This window comes from Lampetra planeri, chromosome 2 (assembly GCF_965212315.1).
Source record: "Lampetra planeri chromosome 2, kcLamPlan1.2.h2, whole genome shotgun sequence".
NCBI lineage: Eukaryota > Metazoa > Chordata > Hyperoartia > Petromyzontiformes > Petromyzontidae > Lampetra > Lampetra planeri.
In genome coordinates this window covers 33,955,810-33,983,679 of record NC_136108.1, presented here as the reverse complement: position 1 = coordinate 33,983,679, position 27,870 = coordinate 33,955,810, and the positions used below count along the sequence as shown (strand labels likewise).

The 27,870-nt window shown below is 42.9% G+C and overlaps 2 protein-coding genes across 11 annotated transcripts in view; both read left to right on the top strand.

Annotated features, from left to right (window-relative positions):
- Positions 1-2,807: 2,807 nt before the first annotated feature.
- Positions 2,808-21,410, top strand: LOC144732399 (translocating chain-associated membrane protein 1-like). Of its 2 annotated transcripts, none has more exons than XM_078613913.1 (11): positions 2,808-3,642; positions 7,822-7,885; positions 8,675-8,793; positions 10,029-10,145; positions 11,610-11,668; positions 11,831-11,915; positions 12,061-12,131; positions 12,747-12,851; positions 13,126-13,269; positions 13,468-13,613; positions 16,982-21,410. In XM_078613913.1, exons 1-11 carry the CDS (start codon positions 3,523-3,525, stop codon positions 17,050-17,052), a joined length of 1,101 nt encoding a protein of 366 aa, XP_078470039.1. In that variant the 5' UTR covers positions 2,808-3,522; the 3' UTR covers positions 17,053-21,410. The 2 variants fall into 2 exon arrangements, with proteins under 2 accessions (XP_078470039.1, XP_078470040.1); XM_078613914.1 differs by lacking the exon at positions 2,808-3,642 and adding an exon at positions 3,795-4,244.
- A 2,357-nt stretch (positions 21,411-23,767) lies between these two features.
- LOC144732348 (nuclear receptor coactivator 2-like) overlaps positions 23,768-27,870 on the top strand; it is an 80,225-nt gene continuing 76,122 nt past the window's right edge. For 6 of the 9 annotated variants that reach the window (XM_078613835.1, XM_078613908.1, XM_078613884.1 and 3 more), the window contains exon 1: positions 23,768-23,927. The gene's annotated coding sequence lies outside the window, so the exon portion shown is untranslated. Of the gene's footprint in view, positions 23,928-24,017; positions 24,241-25,453; positions 25,510-27,870 lie in introns of those variants that run through there. The other 3 variants (XM_078613859.1, XM_078613844.1, XM_078613866.1) reach the window with 2 other exon arrangements.

Sequence of the window (27,870 nt, the reverse complement as noted above, 5' to 3'; positions counted from 1 at the left end):
TCCATAAATGACGTCACGCGATTTTGGACGATTTTTAACCCCCCCCCCCCTCGTCACACGGCGTCGCAAAAAGTGAGACCCCCCCCCTCAAATATGAAGTCACAATGCTCTGCCCCCCCCCCCAAAATAAAACATGCTTCAAATCGCTTTAAACTATTGTCATTGTAGTGCTTATTTAATGTGGCGCTGCACTCTGATGTTGTAGGAGAAAACATTTATTAAAAAGTCTATTTAATTAAGTAGAACGTGTTGTCTATATTTATTTAAAGTTGCGCATTTTGATGTGACGTCACATTTCTCCAACCCCCCCCCCATCGTCACAAATGTCTGACCCCCCCCACCCCTAGGTGCGTGACGTCATTTATGGACGGCCCCTGAGATCGATTTCTCGGTGTTCGATCTTCGCAATGTCTGTGTTTGCGTAAAGTCGGCTTGATCAGCCTAAATTTCGATTTAAAGCTTTCGTGACAGCAGGGATTCATCTTCTTGGTTCTTTCGGTAAAGTCACGTAGAAGGGAAATAATAAAATAATAAAAATAAAACATAATAAAATAAAATTGTCACTGAGAGTTTTTATTAAAAAAATTCTCACGGATAATTTTATTTTATTATGTTGTAATTTTTATTATTTAATTATTTCCCTTCTACGTGACTTTACCGAAAGAACCAAGAAGATTGATCAGTCTAAATATAACCCGCCCGAGTTGACTTCAAGGGAATGTATTTTTTTATATCGATTTATCCTGATACAATATTTTTCCACTTCTCATGTGATGACGCAGTTGTTTTTGCAAAGATTTATATTTGCTTCATCGCTGTACCGTGATTTTTTTTTGCGTTTTTATTTTGTAATTTTGGAATGTTGGTGACCCACAGGGCTCCTCTTGCAGACGAGACTCATCCTGGTCTCTCAAGTTTCTCACCTGGCTAAAATAATATATAAAAAATAAACGTGCAAACTTGGCTCCTGTGTACCTTGAGGCGTGGACCAACAATGCTAAGAATTCCAACCCCAATAGAGGGGGGCGGAGGGGTGGGGGCTGTGAGGACGGTGGGGGTGGGGGTGCCCCCTCAGACCACGCTGATTGGTCACCTGTCCCCGTGGGCGTGGTCTATTGTGTGTGTGGGGGCTTTTCGTTGAACCCCGCCCCTCCCGCCCTTCCACTGGCCCAATGCGCATGCGCAACGTGCCGCGTGAACACGGCCTGCGAGGCGGCCCCGGCACATGAAGGCGCTGCAGGGCAGCGAGTCGATGCGCGGCCAAGCCGCTCACTTGTCACTCCACTGGGGCGGTCCTCAAGATACTGGCTGTGTGGTGGGGACTTCAAAGGGAGAGATTATGTACCAGAAGGCGACGTTTCGGTCAATGAGCCGCCTTCAGAGCGCAAATTTGCAGGCCGTTTAAGAGTTGGAGACTGCATTTATTAACAGCTTGATGAGAATCACATTTGAATGCTTTGTTTCCTGAAGAACAGGTCTTGTTGCAATTGCCATGCAAATCGTTAGCTTGTGAATAATTAAACACAGTGGTGGTTGACCTGAGAGAGAGAGAACACGACCCACGACTTAATTCCATGCACGCCCGCGATCTCTATCCGTCTGCCGCGTTAATCGGGAACAATGTTGACCTGGCATCAGCGGTGATTTTAGTATTATGCCACTGCTAACCTATTAGTCGCACTAACCATGGTGCTAGAGGGGGTATTTTGACACTCCTACGGTCGGAGCGAGTCATTCCATGAAGGTTTAGTCAGTTTAACACATTGGCTTTCGCGACAAATGTCATCCACAAATCTGGCTGTCGCCTGATGAAGCTGGTTGTAATTGCTGGCGAAACGTCGTAATCAAATTGAAAATGTCGTGGCTTGGCTCTCCAACACACAACCGGTGTGCTGTACTAGTACACTACACTATACACTACATTACACTATACACTACACACTAGTGCTGTACTCGTACACTACACTATACACTACACTATACACTACATTACTCTACACTATACACTCGTGCTGTAGCACACTACACTATACATTACACTATACACTACATTACTCTATACACTACACACTAGTGCTGTACTCGTACACTACACACTAGTGCTGCACTAGTGCACTACACTATACACTACACTACTCTACACTACACACTAGTGCTGTACTAGTACACTACACTATACACTACATTACTCAACACTATACACTACACACTAGTGCTGTACTAGTACACTACACTATACACTACACTATACACTACATTACTCTACACTATACACTACACACTAGTGCTGTACTAGTGACGAATTGGCCACGTTCTGTTTACGTGACAACCCTTACTAGTTGGCTGTGTCGGGTGGTGGCGGGTTTAACGACACATTTATATATTTACGCGATCTAATGCTTCGTAAAGCGCCTTGGTTAGGACGCCATATAAATTGCGTTAAGATAAGATGAGATTATAACCCGGGCGGCCGCCCTGATTAATACTGCGGGCGTAATAACGTCGTGGACGCTGAAAGTTCCACTTGTCTTCCTATAATCTGCGTCTCTTCCTATTCTAGATTTTAGTTTCCACACAAGCGGAGTAAATAAAACCCGCGGTGGACAATATCCACGACCTTAGTCCGCTAAGTTCATCGCGGATCGGTGGTGGTAGTGGTGAGGTGGGTAGGTGTGGGGGGGGGTCTATTTAATGTACTGCATTGTATAACGTACTGGTCCCCAGCACAAGAACGTGGAATTGTTGACCACAACTTTGCCACGTTGCAACATCTAGCCGCCGCCGCCGCTACAGCCAATGCTCATTTCGGGGCCCGGTGTTGGGGGAGGTTGCGTTGACGCGGCGAGGAGGAGGAGGCAGCAGCAGCTCCACCTCATCATCAGCAGTTCAGCAGCAGCTCCACCTCATCATCAGCTCCACATCATCAGCAGTTCAGCAGCAGCTCCACCTCATCATCAGCTCCACATCATCAGCAGCTCAGCAGCAGCTCCACATCATCATCAGCAGCTACACCACCACATCAGCAGCTCCACCTCTTCATCAAGCTCATCAGCAGCTCCACCTCATCATTAGCACAATCCGCTCAGCAGCAGCAGCACCTCGTCGTCATCACCACCTCCTCATCAGCAGCTCCTTCGCAGCTGCAGCATTTCCAACCTCTTCGAGTTGTACTATCTGCTCAACTCGTGCATCAACTTTATAATCATCGCCAGGAGTAGTTCCACTTGATTAACATCATCATCATCATCATCAACCTCATCGTCAGCAGCTCAATGTCATCATCAGCTTAACTTCCTCGTCAGCTTCATCAGCAGGAGCAGCGACAACTCGACATCTGAAGTAGCTGATGATCATCATCTGAAGTAGCTCATTATCACCACCAGAAGTACATATCTCATCATCAGCAGCAGCTTCACCCTCCTCTACATCACCATCATCACCAGCATCATCATCAGCAGCTCCGTCTCCTCTTTAAAGTTATCGTCGCTCTCACCAGGCAGCCAGCCAGACGACTCTAAAGCCATGGGCCTCAGGAAGAAGAGCAAGAGCCCACCGCTCTTCAGCCAGGACTTCGTGATACAGAACCACGCGGACATCATGATCTTCGTGGTCATCGCCTTCCTCTTCGGGGTCATGTTCGAGGTACGAGGGGTTAGAAGGGGGCTGTGGGACCAGCAGAGGAGGCCCCTGGGGGCCTGGGGCCCCGGGGGCTTAACAACGACCCCCAACTTCGCTTTACCCCGGAGTCGAACTTTGCAAATTTGTCTGAAATTCACTAAATGTGAGTTGGGATCCTGGTAAAATCAACTGGGTCGTTGGACTTCATCTACAGAGTTGTTGTACGCGACTTTCACTTTGTTTCGGGAACGACCGTAACTTTTTTTTTTATAAGTTTAAAATCACGTCTCAGCACAACTGTCTGGGGGTTGGGTGCACAGACATTCACGGAGGATGTGTCATCAGGTCTGGCTCGGAGTCGTGTTAGGTCGAAGTCGGCATTGAGTTGGTTGTGTAAGGATGGAAGTTGGGTTGGATTCGGATTGCGTCCCGGTTTGGATTGAATGTGGGGACCGGGTCTGGATGTTGCTCCGGCGAGGTCGTGGTCTGCCTTGGGTTGGTTGGGTCTGGCCTGGGATCCCAGTTCAGGGCAGGGCACTTGGGTAGAGTCGGGTCCAATCTGCAGAGACAAGACCCCGGGAAGAGACGTTATAAGAGGGTAACGAGACTAAAGTAACGACGGCAAGGTAAACGATGCTTGTGTAACGGAGCTAGAGTAACGGTGGCATGGTAACGAGGGCATGGTAAGGAAGAGCAGGTTAACGGGATCAAGGTAACGATGTTAATGTAACGATGGCAGGGTAAGGAGAGGAGGGGGGTGTGCAGGGTTTGGAGACCACGGGCCGCACGGTGTCTCCGTTAACCCGCCCTGGCCCAGGCTGCCACGTCACTGGAAAAGCGGAGCGGTGGGAGAGGAAAAAACCTCCGAATTGGAAATTAAGACCAGGCTAGTGGCTTTCCACGGTGTTTAACGAGAACGCAATCGATTCACCATCACAGCATTGCTCCCTTGGTATCCGTTGTATCTCGGTTGCCTGTTATTTGGTGCGTTAAATGATTTAGGGCATCGCCTATGGGTCGGGTTTCATTTGGGTAGAAGTGAGTTGATTCCTGGCAATTATTCTTCACGCAGACCGGTGACCACTTGTCTCTTATTGGGTTTACTATTTTGGTTTTTACGATCCTTTTCGATTGGTCGTGTGCAAGGTGCACTATTGTTATCGGTCATCACCAGCAATGTCCTGAAATAAGTGAAATCTGAAATCTATACCTTGTTCAGAGAGTGCAGTCGAAGGAGGCGCTATCATTTCAACAGCACCGACGCATGCGCAGGGTTTGCTAAACAATTGTGATATTCTTTGTGCTTTAATTTTTTTTTAATCATTAACATTGTAGTGTCAGGTTATAATTGTTGTCAAATATGTACATTTCAAGCTCATTGGTAATGTTCAACAATATATTTTTTAAATACAAAGTGAAGCAAATCCAATCAATTGGGTGGCGTAAATGGTAAAGATGCGGCCCTGCAATTGCTTGGTCACGTCACTGTTTGACGAAAGGGCCTCCACTAGAGGGAGCTCTGGAGAGAACCCTTCTTAAATGGTGTTTTTGGCCTGCTCTTCCATGCTCGCCAGACGTCTTGAAAGAGTTTAGTGGAGAGTAAGGGGAGTGCCAGTTGAACTGAACCACCAGTGTATGTCTAGATCTTCCATCTCCCTCCCTATTTGGCATAAATAATTGCGTCTTCCCACATTCTATGCTTCATCATCCATCAGCAGCCACGACCAATCTACTGCTGGATGAAAGCTTCCCCAAGCCTCCACCATCTACCGCGATGCAGCACTCTAACTAGCACCTGAACGTGTTTGTTGCCATATTATTCCCATCACCACCGTTCCTTTCCAAAACGACAACTCTTGTCAGACGGAGTTGGAGCAATGGGGAATTAGCTGGCCTACCTTCTTACTCAATGCCACCACTCTCCCTCTAGGGTTGTTGGCTGGAAGCGCAGAGTACTGCGTGCTTTATTGATAGGTAATGAGGTAGACTCGTTTTATAAAACTCATTGCAAGTTAGCTGCGCACAGAGGACTTGGGTAACTATATTCTTAGGTTTTTTCGGTAAAGTCACGTAGGTAAAAAATTAAAATTAATAAAAGTAAAATAAAAAATCACGACGTTTCGGAGGCAACACAAGCTTCCGTCTTCAGGTGGAACCGTCACAGCCCGACAGCTGTATCAAGTAAATGATTTTTTTTATTTTACTTTTATTAATATAAATGTTTTACCTACGTGACTTTACCGAAAAAACCTAAGAATATGAATCCTTGCAGTCACGAAAGCTTCAAATCTAGACTTGGGTAACTTTTGTTTAGAATCTTTTTTTTTTAAACAGTCACATTAAAGTTAACTAATGTCATAATAATTGACCAAGTGTTTGCCATTGACTCGTTCAGTGGTTGTGTAGCTGTCGAGTCGGGACATAGATTACAGAACCGAAAGTTTACAATTGCGTTGTACATGACCCTTACACTTAGATAAGTGTACCAATCTTTCAGGACTTTTTGTAACTTGAAATGCGTCAGAGCCTGACGTAGCGTGTTTATCTTCAATGAGCATTTTGCACACCCCGTGACACTTTTCACCTTGGGTATCCATACATATGCACTGTAGTGTGATTTCAAATAGCATGTTTCTTGGTTTTTTTGTACAGCCTCATGAGATGCAGAAGCTAGTTAAATACAAACTTCGCAGGTTCATAAGAGGTGGTGGGCTTGGGGAAGCCTTCATTCAGCAGTGGATTGACCACGGCTGCTGAGGATGATAACTACATAGTACATCTACTTTTTTTGTTTAGGATACTCAAATCAGAATCAAAAAGGGTTTTATTCGCCATGAAATTTCGCACAGACAAGGAATTTACTTTGGCAGAAAGGTGCATACATTCAACATATAGGAATCTTAAATAAGTGGTGTACAAGTCTAACTATACTAAAGGTACAAAGTCTAACTAATACTAAGGTGCTAAAGTATGTAAAAATTTTGAATAAAATAAAATATTAAATATAAAATGTACTGCCAATACAACGTGTTCTCGTTTTCGAGTTGCACTCCAAAATATTGTCCTCGCAACTATGTATCCGCGGCACACCATGGAAAGGGGAGTATAGTCAATGATAGAATGCATGGAGAAAGAACATTGAATGGGAAAGGGAAGATATAAGAGAAACAACGGGAAATGTAGAGGGAAAAGATGGAAATTGAGTGGGGGAAATCAGCGGGTAGCACAAAGGTCAGCACAGTCAAGGATGGGGGAGGAAGAGGCTTGCATAAGAGCCTTTACACTGCTGCACGGAGCAGCATCTGTATTCAAATAGGATGGGGAGTTAGTCATATTCTTTGTTTTTTTCGGTAAAGTCACGTAGGTAAAAACTTATCACAGTGAATTTGGCTGTAACGGTTCCACCTGAAGACGGAAGCTTGTGTTGCCTCCGAAACGTCGTGATTTAATTTAGTTGTTTATTTATTTATTACTTACGTGACTCTACCGAAAAAAAACAATATGAATCCTTGCAGTCACGGAAACTTCAAATCTAGGAATTCAAAGTGGGCCTGGACACACAGAGGTCACGTGATTTACCGGAGGCTTGAGCTGATTTAGATAAGGTGGAAAGATATGTGTCCACCAGTCCACACAGTAAATGAATGACAGAACACACATAAGGGACAAGGTAACTCTTCATGGAATCTGCTTTGGCCTTGGAAACATTGATTATGCTGCGTTGTAGAAAGACTGCCGAAATGTTTGTGTCCAATTCAAATATGTTTTAAAGTAATTTAACAAGAAATTCAGACTACTTATTGTCAGTGCTGGTCACTGATTTATGTATATTCCCTCAATCTTGATATGGCTAAACGTTTAAAAATTTGAATGGAATATGGAAATTATTTACGTACATGGAAACTTTACAACTTTGTTTTATAGACATCATTAAATGTGGCGATTCTTATCATTTCGAAATAAATCCGCATGAGGATTTGTTAAATTAAAATAAAGTAATTCTATCAATCATTGCCTAAATATCAATAATTTGAGTAGTGACATCTCACCGTTCCTGATTGATGGCAAAGTAAGGTCATCTTAATGCAAGACCTAACAGCATTTGTCTCCATTTTGCAGAACCTAAAAGAGTATTTAGGCCAGTAGATTTGATGTTGGTCGCTTGGGGTGAGTGAATCTGTAATGTTTGTTTGTCAATTTCAGGCGACTGCTAACACTGCTTTCATGTTCATGTCCATCCAACACAACATCACAACCCAAGATGAAGGTTGGTCACATGTTCTTCTTAATAGTACCCGAGTTAGCGCCATTGTAGTTCCTGGTGTTTTTCGGAGTTAATCAATACCTCGTGCAATAATCTTGTGAATGTGTATCGATTTACACGCGTTTCGTACATATCTAGTAGTGTGGCACTACATCATGGGAGCTCCTTTGCCAGTAACAAAATATGATAATAAGTTTTTCCCCTTTGTTTTTGGCAACAAAACAGGTGTTAAGATGTTAAAACACCAAACTGAAACCTTTTACAATGAATCATGTCTGCATTAACCACAATACTTGTGGTCAGAATGCAAACAAAAAACATACTCTGATAATATATGCATTGTCTTTGAAAATGATTGGTCCACACCAGAGACAGCTTTCTTTTGAGCCTCGTTTTAAACGGTGTTAGACCAGAGGACGCCTTTTGGAATTATGACCACAAGTATTGTGGTTAATGCAGACATGATTCCTTGTAAAAGGTTTCAGTTTGGTGTTTTAACATCTTAACACCTGTTTTGTTGCCAGAAAAAAGGGGGAAAACCTATTATCAGTGTGGTACTAATTAACTACGTAACTCTTTTTTTTTAATCACTAAACTCAACAACTTAAAGGTTAAATAAAGGTAAGATTCCAAGCTGACTTTGTGTAATGTCTAAATCGTATACGCGCTTCATTCAGTGAATTTGAAAAAAATGGCATCTGCTTAGAATTCAGTTTTCTAACAATTGCGATTGTTTAATCTACCAACACAGGCTCCAAAATGTCTCAATTTTCTTGGTTTTTCTTTTTGCAGATGGAAGTGGAGAGCCTAGCAGTGTTTACCAGTATGGCAAGAAAGACTTTGCCACAATTTTCTTTTACATTATTGTGGGTATTGTTATCCACGGTACAGTTCAAGAGTATATTCTGGATGTAAGTTACCACAAACATGTCGCAAACCTACATTCTTGTTCGTGATTATATTTTGCTTATGAAAAGGAAAAAAAAAAATCACCAGCCATGATCAACCCACTGCTGGATGATGCCTCTCCAAACCGTTGCCGTCCCTTACGGTTGTCCATGATCCCATCACTCCATCTTCATGTTGGACCGCCCTTCTTTGGCTGCCACTTAGTAGTTATTCATGCTCAGCGATCATAATGCTTTCTAGAATGAAAATGACAAAGTTGTAATTCATAAGCATGAACAAAAATAAATGAGCAAAACAAAATCCAATATACGGTTATGAAGGATAATTCGGAACAAAAGTGACATGCAACAAGTTTAATAGGTTTCCCCCCCCCCCGCACCTCCGATTAGTGTGGTTGGCTACATACATTGTGAAAGAAGTTCAAGATACATACGTACATAAACAATTGAAAATATGTCAGAAGGACACAACAGAAAAGCACATCGAAGTTCGTACATCGTGGGAAGACAGAGGCTTGTGTTGCCTCCGAAACGTCGTGATTTTTATTTTATTTTACTTTTATTAATTTAAATTTTTTACCTACGTGACTTTACCGAAAAACCCCAATAATATGTTGGAAGGTGGTCCGAGATATGAATGAGGACATTAAGAGGTGACCGAGAGTAGGTTGGAAAAGCTTTTGTGAAAGTGAACTTAATGAAGAAAAGCAGTATGCCAATGTGCTTAAATAAAGTTTGCAACTATCTTATGTCACCTGCTATGACATGGATCAGAAACATGGACACTGACAAAGAAACTGGAACAAAAATCTAAAAAGTGCACAAAGAAGGCTGGAGAGAGGTACATGCTGAGAGGCACGAAGAGGAACACATGGTGTAGAGAAAATGAGAAAGTAAAAAACATCTTGTCTGCTGAGAATATTAAGCGGGCTTGGTCAGGACACGTCGTTCGAAAGGATGATGGTCGGTGGTCAGAAACCAACAAGGAGGGAATATCCTTTAGAGGGCGTCTTACCGTGAAGATGGAGTGATGGAACGAGTTTGTGTGTTGAAGCTCTACGGAGTGTTGCATCACAAAACCATGAAAGATGGTGATGACGTGGGGAGACCTCGAGTGGATACGTCATAGCTGATGATCATGATAACAAATGAAAATTAAATGGGAAAAGAATACGTTAATTTTGAATGATGAGTGCCGTTGTTATAACGACTTGATGTGTGTATGTATGTGTTGGTAGAAGCTGCACCGTCGCCTGCACTTGTCCAAGATGAAGCACAGCAAGTACAACGAGTCGGGGCAGCTCTCCTTCTTCTCCTTAATATTTTCCTTCTGGGGGATTTACATCATCATTGTGGTAAAGTGCAATATTCTGTATTTTGAGTCTCTATTTCCAACTGAGCTAGCAATACGGTATAATGAATGGCACACCCTCGGTCAGTAAAATCTTACAAGTTGGTGAGACGGGCGAGAAGGAAACCATCTTGCCATGTAGGTTTCCGCAGTTGCTTGTAATGCACGTGAAGTTTTCCAGGTTAGGCGACACTTTGAGCATTTCTTCTCTAAAGCTCTGCAGGGGTTTGGAGGCGTTCAAGTTAGCATCTCACCTGTTCTCAACTCTTATATGTTGCCTGGATTGTCCAGATTACAGTAAAACCTCGTTATTTCAGTATTTGATAATTCGTAATTAGGGGTACATTGGCACGGCTGTGCTTTTGGCATATATACAGTATTATTAATTTGCCCTGAGCTGAATTGCCGTACGGAATGGTCCAATTTCGGCATACATATGGAGCGACGCCGTACGCCACGACGAAAACAACTACTCAGTCTGGTGGCAGCGTGCGTGGCAAGCTTTGGTGCAGACCCGTTGCTTTGGACCTTACCCTGCTTATGCACTCTGTGCAAGCCAACCCTCTCAGAAATGTCGTCTACACCTACCTCAAGAAGTAATAGAAAGGGACTGGACTGTAAATCCCTTCGTCTGCGAGACAAATCTAAAGTTTTGGTTAGAATTTATGCAGGTGTGTCAATGCGTATAGTGTGTGAAGAGTTTGGAAAATAAATGTGGAAAAATAAATTATTTCGGCACGAGGCACTGGGGAGTGCCATTGTACATTTTTCGGAATACTGGACAATTTGGCATGGCCAGAGCCCCATATGTGTCCAATTTATAAGGGTTTACTGTATCATGTTAGACCCCAGAACTGCTGTGATTGGATACTGACTGACTGGATGCTCTCATCTGATCAGAATCGAGGGGAGGGAGACAGAGTGACCAGCCAATGCCAGAAGTTGCCCCGCAGTAATGCATGGCGATTGCTTCAGAAAAGAAATGCTCAACACTTAGCCCATACTGGAAGTGTGTAATAAAAATACTGCACACACTGTAAACATTCAAAGTAACTTGGTTGACTTGCATGCATGTTTGGGGTTACATGGCAGAGGTCGCAATCGGGTACCCGATACCTGTACCCTACCCAATACCCGGCTACCCGTACCCGGCCGGGAACGGGTACCTGTTTGCGACCCTGGTGCGGCCGGGTACGGATAGGCCGTGAGTCACTGGTGAGTAACCGTTTGTCACTCATTTCGGGTAGGGTACGGGTAGGGAACGGGAACCCGTACCCGGCCGGGTACGGGTACCTATTTGCGACCCTGGTGCGGCCGGGTACGGGTAAGGAATCAAAACCCGTTTGCGACCTCTGTTATATGGGCACAAGCCAGGTTCATCTGCAACCCAGATAATCCACCCACAGATAAATGAGACTCAACTGTAACTGTTTTGAATGCATTATAATTTTGCACATTTCCTCTTCAGGAAGAATATGCTACACAGCTGTCAAGACTTTGGGAAGGATTTCCACACACCACGATGTCGTGAGTTTGGCTGCAAACTATTGGAATGGAAGACATTTGATATTTTATCGTATAAACGTTTGTGTGATTGTGCATTGTTCATTTATCTTACATCAAAATTACATGTAAAGTACAACATTGATTCTTTGAGTGTATTTTTTTCATTTGTTTTTGTCTTTGTAGTTGCTATGTGAAGTTTTACTACATTTTTCAGCTGGCTTACTGGGTTCATGCATTGCCTGAGCTCTACTTTCAAAAAATAAAAAAAGTAAGTTTTTGTAAGGAAGCCATTTTTTTTTCATTTTGTTGATTTCTCCATGATGTAGGAGGCATCCTCCATTACATTCTAATGTCATTACGTAATTGTATATTCATTCCATATGTTGCGTATTATAACAGTTTATGTTTTGCAGGAAGAAATTTCAAAACAACTTCAACACATCAGCCTTTACATAATTCATATTTCTGCAGCATATCTACTTAAGTAAGTTGGAACAACACATAGCTTTAAATAAATTGTGCCATTTTGAAATAAAATGTAATACAATTCATAATGTTAACAATTTCTGGTGGCAAAATGGCCTTGAAGTCTTCATTCCTTTTAACGGAGGAATGGACGACATCAACTCTGCTTCTGGACAAACAGTTGATCGGATAACAAATCCATGCTCTAATTAATCCGGGTTCCCAGTATTGAGTTGATTGTCTCAACCTAGTCACCAGAGATAGGACAAAATTAATCGCATTAAATTTCTGCACCTATTTTGTTGTAAATATCAGTTCTAAGAGTTAAAAAATATTGGTTTGATTGTCACGTGATGAACATTGCTCTCAGTTGCAGAGCGGATGGGAAAGTGCTTTTCCCTAGACAGATCTGAACACATCTTGGGCATGCACTGCTCTTCAAGATGTGAATTGATTCTTGATCTCATGACATGATGCTGATGGCTGAATTGCATACAATTGGGGGGGGAAATAATCATAAAAAAACCACGTAAAAATTATTGAGTCGATTGATTTAAAATTATTCTGAGGAAAAGTATAATTCATGCAAGATATGTTCATGTGTGCTGTCTTGCTCTCTGGATTCTCTTCTCAGTCTCACACGGCTTGGGATGTTGCTCATGGTCTTGCATTATATGGTGGAATTTGTTTTTCACATCTCCCGGATTTTTTACTTCATTGATGAAAACTACCAGAAAGGGTGAGTCGTGGTGGTGTTTTTGTATGTATGTATGTTGAACATCTTTCGCTCTGTACATAGCCAATCGTGCTATTCAGAGGTGCAAATGTGCTTGATTGCACCTTTGCATTTGTCACAGTGCCAGAGATCATTTGTTATCTTGAGTAAAAACAATGTTTAATTGTGTTGAGCACAACTCTTTGCGGGTTGCTGCAGGCTTAGAAATCGTTGGCATAGTTGGCGTTGCATTTTTCTGGTAAACATCGTTGCTTGAGCGACACCTTTGGTTTTGCAGGTTCCGGGTGTGGGCAGTGCTATTTGGGCTGTCGCGTCTCATCACACTGACACTGTCCGTCCTCACTATTGGTTTTGGCCTGGCACGCTCCGAAAACCAGACGTTGGATGTGGCTGCTGGAAACTTCAACACTCTCCTGATAAGGCAAGAGATGCTTTAATGTGACTTGATTTGCATTCATTATTTTTGCATTATCTAACGAACAAAAAACTTCCTGCAACTCGAATTGAATGTATCATTTCTGCCACTAAAGGGGCCCCTTACATTACTGGAAATGTGAATATAGATTCCTGGTAATTTTGGTGAGCGAAACCATTAAACGTGTAACATGTTGTTTTCCAGGATTTGTTTGTTGGCACTGATCTGCCTCACACAAGCCTGGATGATGTGGACATTTATTAAATTTCAGCTGAGGCAGTGGAGAGAATACAAGATGTCAATTTCAAACAAGAAGAAACAAGCTACACTTAAACTCAAGAAAGACTCGGGTTAGTTTCCTAGAAATTTGGTTATTGGTGATAGTAATTCACACCCAATTGCTGTGTCGACAAATTCGACTGTTGACCTCTATCAAAAGACAAAATAGATAAGCGGACAATCTGTGTCCTTATTTACATCTATTTCTCCACGTAAAAAATAAAATTATCATTTATACAATCAATGCTGCTGGGGCGTGTCCTAATCAGTGCTGCTAGGGTGATTCAGTACAAGTGTAATGACGACTTGACACACTTTATTGAAGACACGTTCACTTGACATCAGGTGGAGATTCCCACTGCAACAGCCCCGAGTCTTCCGCGCATCTCCCTTATATCTCAACAAGAGGCCATGCCCCTCTTCTAGATCATTCTCGCTGACTCTGGATGCTCCCTCTACCAGCAGACTACAACGTCCTCTTCTGTCACCTGACCACGCTCCCTTCTCGAACATTCCCGTAGCCACCAGTCCCTTCGCACTTTTATTTTTATTACCGAAGGAACAGAGAATAAGTCTACATTATAGACTGCCAGTACACTGGCCAAGGTTAAGAACCAGGCTACAGTCCACGTTATAGACTGCCAGTACACTCACCTAGCTTAATAGCCATTGCCACAGTCTACATTATAGACTGCTAGTACACTCACCAAACTTAATAACCAGGCTACAGTCTATATTATAGACTGCCAGTACACTCCGATTAAGAACCAGGCTACAGTCCAAATTTTTTAAATTATTTATATTTTATTTTTATTATTTTTCTTCACTTAATTTATTATTTTAATTTTTATATCTACGTGACTTTACCGAAAGAACCAAAGAATATGATACCCCTGTCATTACCTCCCGTGGCCACCAGTGCACTCGTACTGTCGGCTGTCTTCCCTGTCATTACCTCCCGTGGCCACTAGTCCCCTCAGCGCATGCAGGCTCTGAACCATGTCTCGCCAGCAGAGCCAGGTCTGCTCGATTCATCACTGGTGAACTGTCAGATGTCATCTGCAAGAACCCTCTTTAAGTTCCACACAAATATTATACAATACATCACGAAAAATAATTGTAAGCGTCGTGGTGGAGAATCTAAGTATCATAACGATTTCTGGAATATGTTTATGTAGATAAATGTACAGTACTATCCATAAACTTGATTTGAAGCTTTCGTGGCTGCAGGAATTACTCTTTGGTTCTTTCGGTAAAGTCACGTAGAAAGAAAATAAATTAAATAATAGAGTACGACGTTTCGATTGCAACACAAGCAACCGTCATCAGGTAGAACTAAATTTGAGAGAGAGACAAAACACAGACACGGAGACACACAGACAGACACACAAGCAGAGAGAGACAACACAGACACACAGAGACCCAGTGCCTCTGTGTCGAGGCCTTAAATAGAGAGAGAGGGAGGGGTTGGGCAGAGAGAGAGAGGTGGGTCTGCAGGGGCAGAGAAATTAGCAATGAATCCACCCCGAAGCGACCGAGGGAAAGAAGATCGAATGGCCCTATGAGAGGCTGGTAAATTTGAGAGAAATAGTTTGAGTAAACAATATAGCAAATATTTGTAAATGTAATGAAATGTAACACAGAGAATCGGGTAACACACAGTTAACGCATAGCCTGGTAAATTACGATCTCCAAAGATTGCTAAAATTAGAAGTTAAGTGTGAAATTTGACGAACAGAGACACACAGAGAGATGTGTGGAAATCCACCCCGAAGCGGCCAGGGGAGAGAAAGAGCGAATGGACCTATGAGAGCCTGGTAAATTTTATAGAGAGAAATAGGCCGTTTGAAAAAACAAACTTTTGAACCACCTCTACGGGTAGGATGTAAGTTGTTTTATCTCTCTCTGTGTCTCTGTTTGTCAAATTTCACACTTAACTTCAAATTTAGCAATCTTTGGAGATCGTAATCAACCAGGCTATGCGTTTGACTGTGTGTTAGCCGACTCTCTGTGTTGCATTGCATTACATTTCCAAAAAAATTCCAAGTTTGTTTTCTCAAACGGCCTATTTCTCTCTCTAAAATTTACCAGGCTCTCTGATGCCATCTGTAAAGGATCTCCCATTAACATGCTCATCTCTCACGTTAACATAGCCTATTCCGTGAACATGCTAATCTCTCACATTAACATAGTCACCTCCGCGCCCTCGTCATGGAGGCCGCTCTCCAATCTCACATTAAAATGCTAATTTCTCACATTAACATGCTAATTTCTCACATTAACATCACTAGCCCCACCCACTTCGTTTATGACCCTAGTACTAAACCCTCTATAACAGTCTGCATTCAGCAGTTTTCCTCCTGATGACGATCGCGTGTGTTGTGATCGAAACGTCGTAGTTTTTTGTTATTTTCCTTGAACCATCTACTTGACTTTACCGAAAGACCCAAATGATATTAATTCCTGCAGTCACGAAAGCTTTCAGTCAAGATTTGACCATACTTCACCACGCTGGTCAATACGGGTTTGCGAAGGTGGTGTGTGGGAGTGCAGAACAAGAGATGATTTTGTTGCACTGCCCTCTACTGCCCTCTACTGCGCACAACATCGATTTTATTTTGAAAACAAAAAAACATGCGTAAATAATGCTGCCTTAAAAGAAAATTATTTAATAGTCACACTTTTGCTATGAAACGAAACGTCACCTATTTTGCCTCCTTAAAGGCAAATTAAAACCTCCGATTAGTACGGTGTGAACGAAGTTCAACATATGTACACATTGACGATTGCGAGTTATGTTAATCTTTCTTCTGCACCACTGCCAAAGCAACAGCATCACAACTGCTTTCTGTGTTTAGTTCATTGTCCTTTCCCTGCACTTACGATTAGCACGGTTGGCTACATACGGTGTGAAAGAAGTTCTACATGCATGCATACACATTGACGAATGCGAGTTATGTTAATCTTGCTTCTGCACCACTGCCAAAGCAACAGCTTCACAATTGTTTTCAGTGTTTAGTTGTCCTTTCCTCGCACTTCCGATTAGCACGGTTGGCTACGTACGGTGTGAATGAAGTTCAACATACACACACCAATTGATTGGTGTGGACCAATCAATTTCAAGGACAGTGCATTATCAGAGTTATGTTTTTTGTTTGCATTCCGACTGCAGGTATTGTGGTCAATGCAAACATGACTGCTTGTAAAAAAGGTGTCAGTTTTGTTGCCAGATAAAAGGGTAAAAAAACAATTATCATACACACATGTAATTTGTTGTATTTTGAGGAGTGATGGTCACCCTTTCAAGCACTATCCAGGCTCGGCTCCACGTCGCCTCTGACATCGAGCACATTCTGGTTGACTTGAAGATTGACATTCGTGTAAATACTTAGACATATTGAACTCCATTTTTTGTAACATTTGAAATGCTCTCTTACAGCGTACGAAAACGGCATTGTGAAAATCACCACAGGACCATCAGCCAACGGCAAGAAAAGAAAGAGTTCGTAAACTGTGACCAAGGACCCCCTTATGTACAAAGGATGCCTTTATTTTTTTCAACACGGATGTGCCCTTAACTTGCTTTCAATTTAGTGCCAGTAGTTGATTCGGTTTCGCAGTGTTACTTGTAAAGCGTTGAACATGCGTATTATCTTTCCCACAAAACAATACTCTTTCCTCAATCCCATTCAAAACTAAGGTTTGTGAATGATCAAACACAAATACAGTATTTACGTTGCACCTTTTTTTTTAACAAAATGTTTATGCGTACCAAAGGAAGCGAACTGTTAAAACCAAAAAGTTGGTTTGACCGCACATTTTTTTTTTTTACATTTTGTGGCATAAAATGGCATCACTTCTTTCTTTCGTACGTACGTACAGCTGACGTAGATGCCGAGCAATAACTTCAATTTCACATTTAGGTGGTCAAGCCAGATAACTGCGTCAGGGCGAGCGGAGTGTATCGCTGCAATGTCTATGGTATCACTGAATTCATAGCAGTTACTGGCACTAAATATGTGACTTTGAAAGCAGTGAACTCATAAGTGTTCCTGTGCAGTACCTAATCGAACCTCTAAAAGCATCAAGATGGCATCCAGAGTTCTCCGTGTTCATTTTCGATCCTGCACTACCCCACTAATTGTTTGATTGGACAATCTCCACTTTGCTGTGAAACACTTCTAAGTGAGCGGAATAAAGTTAACGAGTTGCGTGCATATGCAAGTATTAGAAGACAATAAGTAGACCCCCCCCCCCTCACATTAACTGCACAAAGTCAGTCAGATCATTGTTTTGTTTGTGCATGGGCACTTCCAAATATTGGGTAATGCAATGCCTTTTTTTCCTTTTGGAACATTAGTAGCATTGGTAATGGGAGCACAGTGGAAAATGCAGTATTAATGTTAAAGCATAAAAACGTAATAGTTATATACACATGGAATGCATTAACTTGCATATTTTTGTAATGCTTGTCATTTGAATTCACTCTTTTCCCAGTTTGTACATGGCGTAATACCAAAAACTATTTAAAAATGTGTTGCACGAACCTTCATATACAACTGATATTGTGTAATAGCTTCTTAAACACCTACATACCATGTTGGGCTTTTTGATGGATGCAAAATGTGTTAAAGTGAAAAGAAAGTTCAGCTTGATGACCTTATTCAGCCATATTGGTTGGTCATGGCATATCTCAAGGCCGTAGAGCCATTTTTGAACAAAGGGAATTCTTAAGACTGCTGCCTTAAGTGTAGTTTTTGTTAATATTATGGACAGTACTCTGAATTGAGGTCTGTGTTTCTTTGCCTGATGCTGAATAGCATACATTAATATGTAGACAATGGTTTGCATATTGCATTAATTGCCCAGTGGTTAATTTACTACCATTAGCCCATTATTTGAATTATTCTTTAAATGTAAATTTTAATGACAATTAAAAAAGCAACCAATCGAAAAGCATTAAGCCACGTACAATTACAGAAACTTCAGCAATACCCCCATTTTCAAATGTGGCAGACCGTTTTCGTGTTCGTAAAATTGTTGTGATCTGTTATCTTTGTGGTATGCGTTATAAGCATTTTGTGGCTTTGTATTTAGTTTTCCTGTGGTTGTATGTCTTTGTATTGGTGGTTGCCGTTACCTGGACCCTGACTTGTCAGTGGTTTTTTTTTGCACCAGAAAATGCTTCGTTAACATGCGCATAAGTGGTCGCACAGTTTCTGATTGTGATTAATGATGCTTACACAACATGTACTTTGTATTTGCGAATTTGTACATACAATTGGTTTCATGTGAATGTGGGCAACAATCAAATCGTTTTAGAGTCGGTTTGACACTCATTCAGCTAGCAGGCAGATATGTTATAACATTTTGAGTCATATTTCAGACAAGGTGGTTATGTTCTTTCAAATTTGACGTCAGTCTGGCCACTCAGCGACAGTATTTCAGGGGAATACTGTGACGCATCAATCCCACCGGCAAAACTTAAGAAGCGTCAAACCGTAAGTACATGTTTATATGAAATATAGGGTGACAATATATGCTTTATATGTTTCGATATTTTTCTAGTTAAAGTTTGTAGCATATTGCAAGGGTAAGCAATATGGTAACAAGAACACCAACACGTCTATTAGAAATAGGAGTGCCTTGTAAGTCACTTTTTACAATCCATAATTTTTTGGGAGTTTTTGTATTCGGGAGGTCATTAACGTCATGGATAATTATAACCTACTAGCGGTAAGTACCCGGCGTTGCCCGGACGAAAGAGACAGACACACACATCAACCTCCACACAGATATTGACCCACATACAAAGACATCGACTTACACATATGGCCTCGCACACAGACATCGACTTTAGATGCACACAAATCGACGTACACACATACAGCGACTCGCACATACGTAAACTCTCACACATTGACCAAAGCATGGACTTGCACACACACATCGACTAAGATACACACACATGGACTTACACATGGACTTACACACATGGAGCCACGCACACACATGGACTTACACACACATCGACTCACACACACATGAACTCGCACAGAAATGGACTTTAGATACACATGGAGTTACACACACATGGAGTTACACACGCATATCGACTCGCACACATCGACTTGCACACACACACATGGATGTACACACATGGACTATCACACACATGAATACTCGCATTCTGCTGTGATGTTGCATCATTCTTACGGTCGGACAAGCTTTTCTTATGAAAGGCTTATCGTTCTTTTCCAAACTCTACATGATTTGTGCACATTCACATTTCTGTGTGTGCATTTGACTTGTTGAATCGGGGCCTGGTTTTAATGGCATTTTATTCAGCCTTAAAACACATTTTGAAGTAAACTAATCCATTATTGCGCTTAACTTTCCAGAACTGTTTACTGCTTGCTTACATTTTTAGAATTAAATATTCTTTCAGATGTTTACTTTAAAAAGTATATTTTTTTATGGTAAACAGTTATACTACACCTAACATTTCTATATTTTGCTTTTTTTATACCGTTTATAAAACAATTTCCAAAGGTTATGTACAGAACCATTGACAATATAAGGCAACTCAAATGTAATGGAGATTATTGTTTGACAGAATGCTGAAAATGTTTTCAATGTTATTTTTACAGAGTTGCAATAAATGTGGTGAAATCAGAGCTTAGTTAAACAAATGCTACCAAAACGCATTACTGTATTCCTGATCTACATTTTAGCAGTACTTTGCCAGCAACCACCAGAAGTGTGCTAAACAGGTTTTCCCAGTTGTAAGAATTTACCGCTAAAAAAAATCAACCAACGATAGAAAAAGATCACCCAGTGGAAAAACCAGTTTACCATCGGCGACTGTGCCGGTAAATGCTGCCAGGAGCAGTGACCACCATTCTCCACCCAGATCCTGATGCATGTGGTCTCTGTAGGGTCACCTGGCTATCCCACTCCCAGGGGTTGGCAATCTGCAGCTCTGGAACCACCCGCGGCTCTAATGACTGCTTCGTGTCGTTATTCGCATGCATTTACGGCTCGTGGAAAATATTGAAGTTGTATTTTTTTTACAGAATGCAAAAGAAAATGGCTTTTGTTGTTTTGGTTGCCTACCCCTGGGCTATCCTGTGCACAGACAAAAATGGCGTCAAGTTGACCAAGGCGCCTGGCCCAGGTGGCTTTTAGAGGCTTATGATTAGTAAAATGTCGCTAATGCTATCTGCACACAAACTATTTGTTTAGCCTAGAGAATATGCAAATGAATACACGAGATGTTTGGGGAAACTGTTGGGATTGAATGTAAAGTTTTTTTATAACGTCTAAGAATGAATGATTCCTTTAGAATGACAAATTTTGAGTATCATAAATCTAAGGTGCCTTAAAGAGTTGCTTTCAAAATGTAAAGATTCCAACATTGATTCTACCTCATTAAACCAGGGGCTGTTTTGTCAAAATGTAAGTACAGTACTGTGATTTTGTAGCCATCCCTGTTTATGCTATCGTTCCTCGTGGCCTTCGCTTGAATGCCATTTTAGAAAGTCTTTATTTTCCACACCGAGAGATGCCTGCTTGCTTACATTTTTTCTGAAGAAAATTAGTTCCTATTAAACAGTCATTTTGACAAATCTACAGGAAAGTTAACTTCCATCCATGCATCCAAATCCAACTCGAGTACAGTATTTTTGGGAGGTGTGAACTTTGTGTTGTCATGTAAAATTATTATTTGCTTATACTTGCTTATATTTGCTTGCTGTAAACTTTTCCACATTGTATCTCTCGTCGAAGCTTTTTAAGAATTTCCAGATACAGTAATTTAATACCATTTTCACTTTTGACAAGATTGGAAATAAACGTTTTCAATTGTATATTGCAATGTTTTTTTTCTCCATTGGCCAGTGGTACATTGAAACGGTGTTCCAGGGCAAGCAATAAACTTACTTTCCAAATGAAAGTAACATTTTAGGCATATACTCACATGGAATACTGCAATACATGGCCAACATCTCACTTTTTGCATTTGCATTGACTGCCAACTTTTGCATTTCATTACATCATAGGCCCAGACCAGTCATCAATATCATACATCTCTGCCATGTTCTTAGTTTCATATAAAAATCCGTATAAAGTGACGATTTCTCTGGAATTGTACTGGCCACGTTAATTTAAGTTGTGCAAAATAAACATCTTAAGTCAGACGTAATGCCGCCACTCGTTTAAAAAAAAGTCATCGACTACGGTCATTCACTTTCTTACTGGTTATGAAAACAAAATACAAGTGTATTGAGTATTGCCATTTCGACTGGTAATTTATTTAAAGGCTCTACTTACGTGACGACTATCACGGGTCACGGGGATGACTGACAGTGACTGCGTAGGCCAGGCATGTCCAAAGTCCGGCCCGCGGGCCAATAACGGCCCGCGGGCAGATTTCATACGGCCCGCAGCTTCGGTCTTATAATGTGTTAGTTATGGCTCGCCAGCTCTGTCAGAATAAATACATCATAAAACTCATGGAAATTTAAGGTATTCTATACAGTTTGTTCAATGTTATCTGACTGAATGAAAGGCAGAATTGCGTTTGTAGAGTTGTTCCCGTCTGCCTGAGTGGCTTATATTTGGTTACATTGTCATTTGAAAAATCAAGGTAATTGTGACAATGAAATTGTTTTATAACAGTGTGTATTTCCACGTAACTTTTGTGGTTAAAACAATGTCAGAAGGAACTATTGGCCCCCGGGCATCTTCACTTTATCAAATGTGGCCCTCTTTGCAAAAAGTTTGGACACCCCTGGCGTAGGCGTTCATTGTTGTGCTGTACCGGAGGTCTCCGCAATTTTAGGGTTACACTGTGATGCATATATTATCATAGTATGTTTTTGTTTGCATTTGACTGCAAGTATTGTGGTTAATGCAGACATGAATCCTTGTAAAAAGGTTTCAGTTTTGTTGCCAGAAAAAAAGGGGGAAAACCCTATTATATTTTGGTACTGGCAAAGGAGGTCTAATGATGAAGGGAGATTATTCAGGAAACTAGCACGTGGCAACCCCCCCCCCCCCCAAGGGTCGGCCATCATGCCGAAAAGTATTTGAAGATCTCTTAATACTGTATCGATGATTCGCGGAATGGCCATTGTGAATTGCTCGGGAGCCTGCCGCCTGCTGGGCAGTGTCCGCACTGGTCTCAGGATGTCTCCCTTACAACCTCCGCTTGATGTTTACAAACGCAGAGGACAAGTTTGGGGAGTGGGTGGACGCGTAAAAGACTGAACTTGTTCATTTTAAAACAACCCACGCAGCAGCAAAAAAAACAAAAGTCGTTCTTCTTGCAACACCACAACCAACCTCCGAGCTGTGGTTGATGTGAGAAAACTAGGAGACATTTACCACCGCAGGAGACGGCTACGTGTCATCATTAATTCAGGTCGGGTGCTCGTCCATGAACCAGAACATGTCCACGGTTGCATGGCGGAGACCCGGCAGCTCTAGTGGAGGGGGTTGGTAGTAGTAGTAGGTGGTGGTGGTTGTTGTTGTTGGCCCCCGTTCCATAGGGGGAGGAGGGCTCGCACAGCGCCCATTATTGGCTACTGCAGCTTGCTGCCTTTGGGCGGAGCGAAGTGGAGGAGGAGCGAAGTGGAGGAGGAGGAGCTAGGTGGAGGAGGAGCGAAGTGGAGGAGGAGCGAAGTGGAGGAGGAGGAGCTAGGTGGAGGAGGAGCGAAGTGGAGGAGGAGCGAAGTGGAGGAGGAGGAGCGAGGTGGAGGTGGAGGAGCGAAGTGGGGGAGCGAGGTGGAGGAGAAGGAGCGAAGTGGAAGAGGAGGAGGAGCCAAGTGGAAGGGGAGGAGGAGCCAAGTGGAAGGGGAGGAGGAGCCAAGTGGAAGGGGAGGAGGAGCCAAGTGGAAGGGGAGGAGGAGCCAAGTGGAAGGGGAGGAGGAGCCAAGTGGAAGGGGAGGAGGAGCCAAGTGGAAGGGGAGGAGGAGCCAAGTGGAAGGGGAGGAGGAGCCAAGTGGAAGGGGAGGAGGAGCCAAGTGGAAGAGGAGGAGGAGCCAAGTGGAAGAGGAGGAGCCAAGTGGAAGAGGAGGAGGAGCCAAGTGGAAGAGGAGGAGCGAAGTGAAAGGGGAGGAGCGAAGTGGAGGGGGAGGAGGCGGAGTCTGCTCTAAGCTCCGCCTTAACCCCCCACTCGTGACCGCGTTGCCAGCTCCACCCCCCCACAACCACCACCCCCCCACCACCACCACCCTGCTCCCTCCATCGTGCGTGCACGAGCACACACGCACGCGTGCCTGCGACCAACCACCATCACCACCATCATCATCAACCACGACCACCACAGAGTTCGTGGTGGAAATCGCGGACTGCTTTGGTGCGGCCAGCCTCAGCCAAGCCAGGTTAGTAACAGGAAGGTGTTTTTGGGGGGGGGGTGGTATTGGTGGCCCCCCTATTAAAGGGGGTCCCCTAGCCATCCTGGGACACACACACACACGTGGGGGATGGGACACTTCTGATTGACGCCTTCCCCTGCTGTTCCTCCCACTACGATTGCTCCTCCTGCTGGCTTCTTGCTCGTTTCTTGTCGTCGTCTTCTTCATGATGGTCGCCTGTCCCGTGCGAGGCGGTGATGGAGGAGGAGGCTGTTGTTGTTGTTGTTTCGTCTCATCTCGGTCGACGATGAAAAGATTTTAAAGAGACGGGCACTGCACGGTGTGTATGGTTGTGTTGATTTGCTTGGTGTTTATTGTGAAGTTGGTGTCGGCGATCACCATGATCTTCTCGATGATCTTCTCGATGATAGTGGCAAACATGGGTCACTTTGGGGAAGATGCACGTGTGGTGGTGGTTGAAGTTGTAGGATACACATCTAGTGTTCAATACATATTTAAACGTACGTGTAAACAAACAATACGATAACTTTACAACCATACAAAGGCGGTAAGCAACTAACAAACAGTTAAAGCGCAGGCTCGCATGAACACAGGACACACACAAGTACACAACACGTAACAAACAACATTACACAAATATAAACACAAAAACGACAATCGTACGCGCAGAGATACACAAACAACGCATTAGAGATCATCAACATTTCCACACTGTACCCTACACTTGCCACACTTGGTGAACACAACAAGTAAAACACTTTCGTCAAGCATACGAGCATATAGCACCTTTACAAAACATTTAATGTACACGATGTTGTTTAACACGAACACACGAAACTGAGCCCTGACAACGCTCAATAAGCGCAAATCGGCTTCGTGGTTGTAACGATGTGGCCGGACAACTTTAAACAATCGTAAAAAAAATAGCAGCAATAACAAAACAATCCCCTACAACAAACATCACGTAAATATATACGGGAGACAATATGTGTCAACACATGTTGGAACAAACATTCAAACAACAACAACAACCACCGCCATTACGTGGCGCTGACGCGTCGTCCCACGGGAGGCCCCCGTGCCAGGCTAGGTGCACTTGTATATGATTTGAGTCGCTCTCTCTCACACACACTACGAAAGGCACGGGATACATTAAACCCACACGTAACAACGTTGACAATAAGTAAACAAATAAAAAGTCGAGGACTGCACGCTTCGTCAAAACTACACGGGGGGTGGAGGAGGGTACATGGACACGGTGCTGGCTGCCCCGTTGTTTGATTGACAATGGTGGTGGTTCATGTTGATGATGTTATTTAAAAAGGTGCTTTGCCTCCCCTTCTCCCACCATGACCATTTCTCCATTCGCCGCCTTCCCAGCCCGTGGGCCCAAGGCTCACAGAGAGAGAGAGGAGTGCTTTTTCACTCCCCTCCTCCGACCTCCCTCCGCTGGCAGTTTTCCTGACATTTTAAATAAGTTCGCCATTGTGTAACCAAGAAGAATAAGAAGCCCCCCCTCCTCTCTCTCTCAGGGTACAACGCCATCAAAGGCCAGCAACTACATCAGGGGCGTGAAACGATTGTTGAAGTAATCGAGCATGCGCCGTGTAGAGTAACTAACAATTCGTCTGTGCGCTTTAAATCCACTAAATCCAAGAGAAACGACGCAAAGTCGCGTCTCTCATTGAAGCCCTCTCGTGGCCATCCGACCTCGATATTGGCCCTCGAGCTCGAGGGGGTCGCGGGCGGCTCTTTTGAGAGGGGACTGATGCTTCGTGACCCGCTGATTTTGTCGAAGGGACCCACAAAAACCACCGTGGTCGTAAGTGACCCACACACGGTGCATTGTGGCTTTTGAAATATTTGAAGGAGTGTGGGGGTTGGTTTCAATATATGTATACAGAATTGGGAAAAAATGTCTCTGCTTGTTGTTTTGGTTGTCACCGATTCCCACCTGATCTAGCGCCTGCACATGTTTGCCATCTTACGGGATAATAGAACATTCATCGATTGCGGTACAGATGATTGATTTCACGATTCGATTAATAGGATTTCACGGACATAGGTGGTGCGGGGGGGACAGGTCTCATACTTTACGCCATCCAGTTCAAGGCTGTAAAACGAGTTGGGATATATCCACATAAGTAATCGATTACGCGACCGATTATTGCCTCGAATTTCCTCGACTTAATGGGATAACACTGAATGAGTTGACAAGTCCGTTCCCGTGCGTGCCGCTGGACGGGAGGTAAAGGGGTGGGGTTTGGTGACGTCAACGTTAACTTCCGGGTCAAGCTGGGCGTGTCTTGTGGGGGGGGGGGGGTTCCTACCTTTGGGAGGTGCGGGGGGCCTAGAATAATTGTCAAAAACAGTTGTCGATTGTACAATATTTTTTTACTTAAAGCTTTCATGACTAGGAATACATATTCTTTGGGTCTTTTGGTAAAGTCATGTAGATAGGTTCAAAGAAGATAACAAAAAACTACGACGTTTCGATCACAGCACAAGCGATCGTCATCAGGAGGCAGACTGTTTGAAAGGTTTAAAATGGGTGTAGGCCAAGGGTCCTAAACGAAGTAGGCGGGGCTAGTAATGTTAATGTGCGATTAGCATGTTAATGTAAGATCGGGTAGCTGCCTCCATGACGAGGGTGTGGAGGTGGCTATGTTAATGTGAGAGATTAGCATGTTAATGGGAGATCGCAGAGCAGCAACATCGAGCTCGGCAAGCGAGGTGGCTGTGTTAGTGTGGGAAATGTAACTTGTTAATGTAAAATCAGAGAGTCGAAAATAACAACTAACATCGGAAGGTGGTAGGATGGGAACATCACAGCCAGTTATGATATAAACTGGTTGATAGCGTCCTTCCAATGATTGCTCAGTTTATACCCATCTTCTCGTTTGAAGTTGTGTCTGTATATGTGGATAGCTTCATGAACGAATGTTTGTTGATAGCCAGTTGGTTTGCAAAGTACCATCGTCTTAGAGAAATACATTTTGTGTGAGCCCACTGCATTGAAACAATGATCAGCCACGGCCCAGGTATTGGTCCTATCGTGTTTCAGATCTGCCTTATGTTCACGAACACGGTCCGAGACATGTCACTTAATTTCCGGCCCTGGTGAGACACTGCCTCACCAACATTTCACCTGGAATGGAACTTTTTACAAACAAGTTGAAGGTACCCCAATGGGCTCTCCCTCATCTCCAGTTGTAGCCAATGTTTTTATGGAAAAAATAACCATCTGAGGCCCCAATCAAAACCATTACCTTGCCATACATAGCAGGGGTCACCAAAAAGATGTAAAAAATCATGAGCAAGCACAAGATCCAGGTTCGATTTAACACAGTACATAAAATTTGTGATCTGATCCCATCTGTGAAGGATCTCTCATTAACTTGCTAATCTCTCACATTAACATAGCCACCTCCGTGCCCTCGTCGTGGAGGCCGCTCACCGATCTTATGCTAATTTCTCACATTAACATAACTAGCCCCGCCCACTTCGTTTATGACCCTTGGGCGACAACCATTTTAAACCTTTAAAACAGTCTGCCTCAGCAGATTTCCTCCTCTTTTTTCCTCCTGATGACGATCGCTTGTGTTGTGATCGAAACGTCGTAGTTTTTTGTTATTTTCTTTGAACCTATGTGACTTTACCGAAAGACCCAAAGAATATTTACAATATGTTGTTGATTTCATTGACCAATCGTCACAGATCTGTAAAAAAAAAATCTGCCACCACCTCCTTGTGCTTAAATGCTGTCAACATTAACAAAAAATGATCGCTGAGAGGAAAGAAAAAAACGTTTCAGTTGACTGGCCCTCTGCAGGCAAATTCGAGGTTGAGAGGTTTAAAGACTCGGAGAATTCTATATTTTGATGTGCCTGTTATTCATTTTAAAAGACTGAAGCAACAGCTTTATATCACATGTGATTTTTAGCAACTA

What these genes read in the sequence shown, in the direction of transcription:
- LOC144732399 (XM_078613913.1), top strand. Translation starts at nt 3,523, where the DNA reads ATGGGCCTCAGGAAGAAGAGCAAGAGCCCACCGCTCTTCAGCCAGGAC. An exon ending in TCTTCGGGGTCATGTTCGAG is followed by an intron (nt 3,643 to 7,821) that starts GTACGAGGGGTT and finishes TGTCAATTTCAG; the next exon opens with GCGACTGCTAACACTGCTTT. An exon ending in GATGAAAACTACCAGAAAGG is followed by an intron (nt 12,852 to 13,125) that starts GTGAGTCGTGGT and finishes TTGGTTTTGCAG; the next exon opens with GTTCCGGGTGTGGGCAGTGC.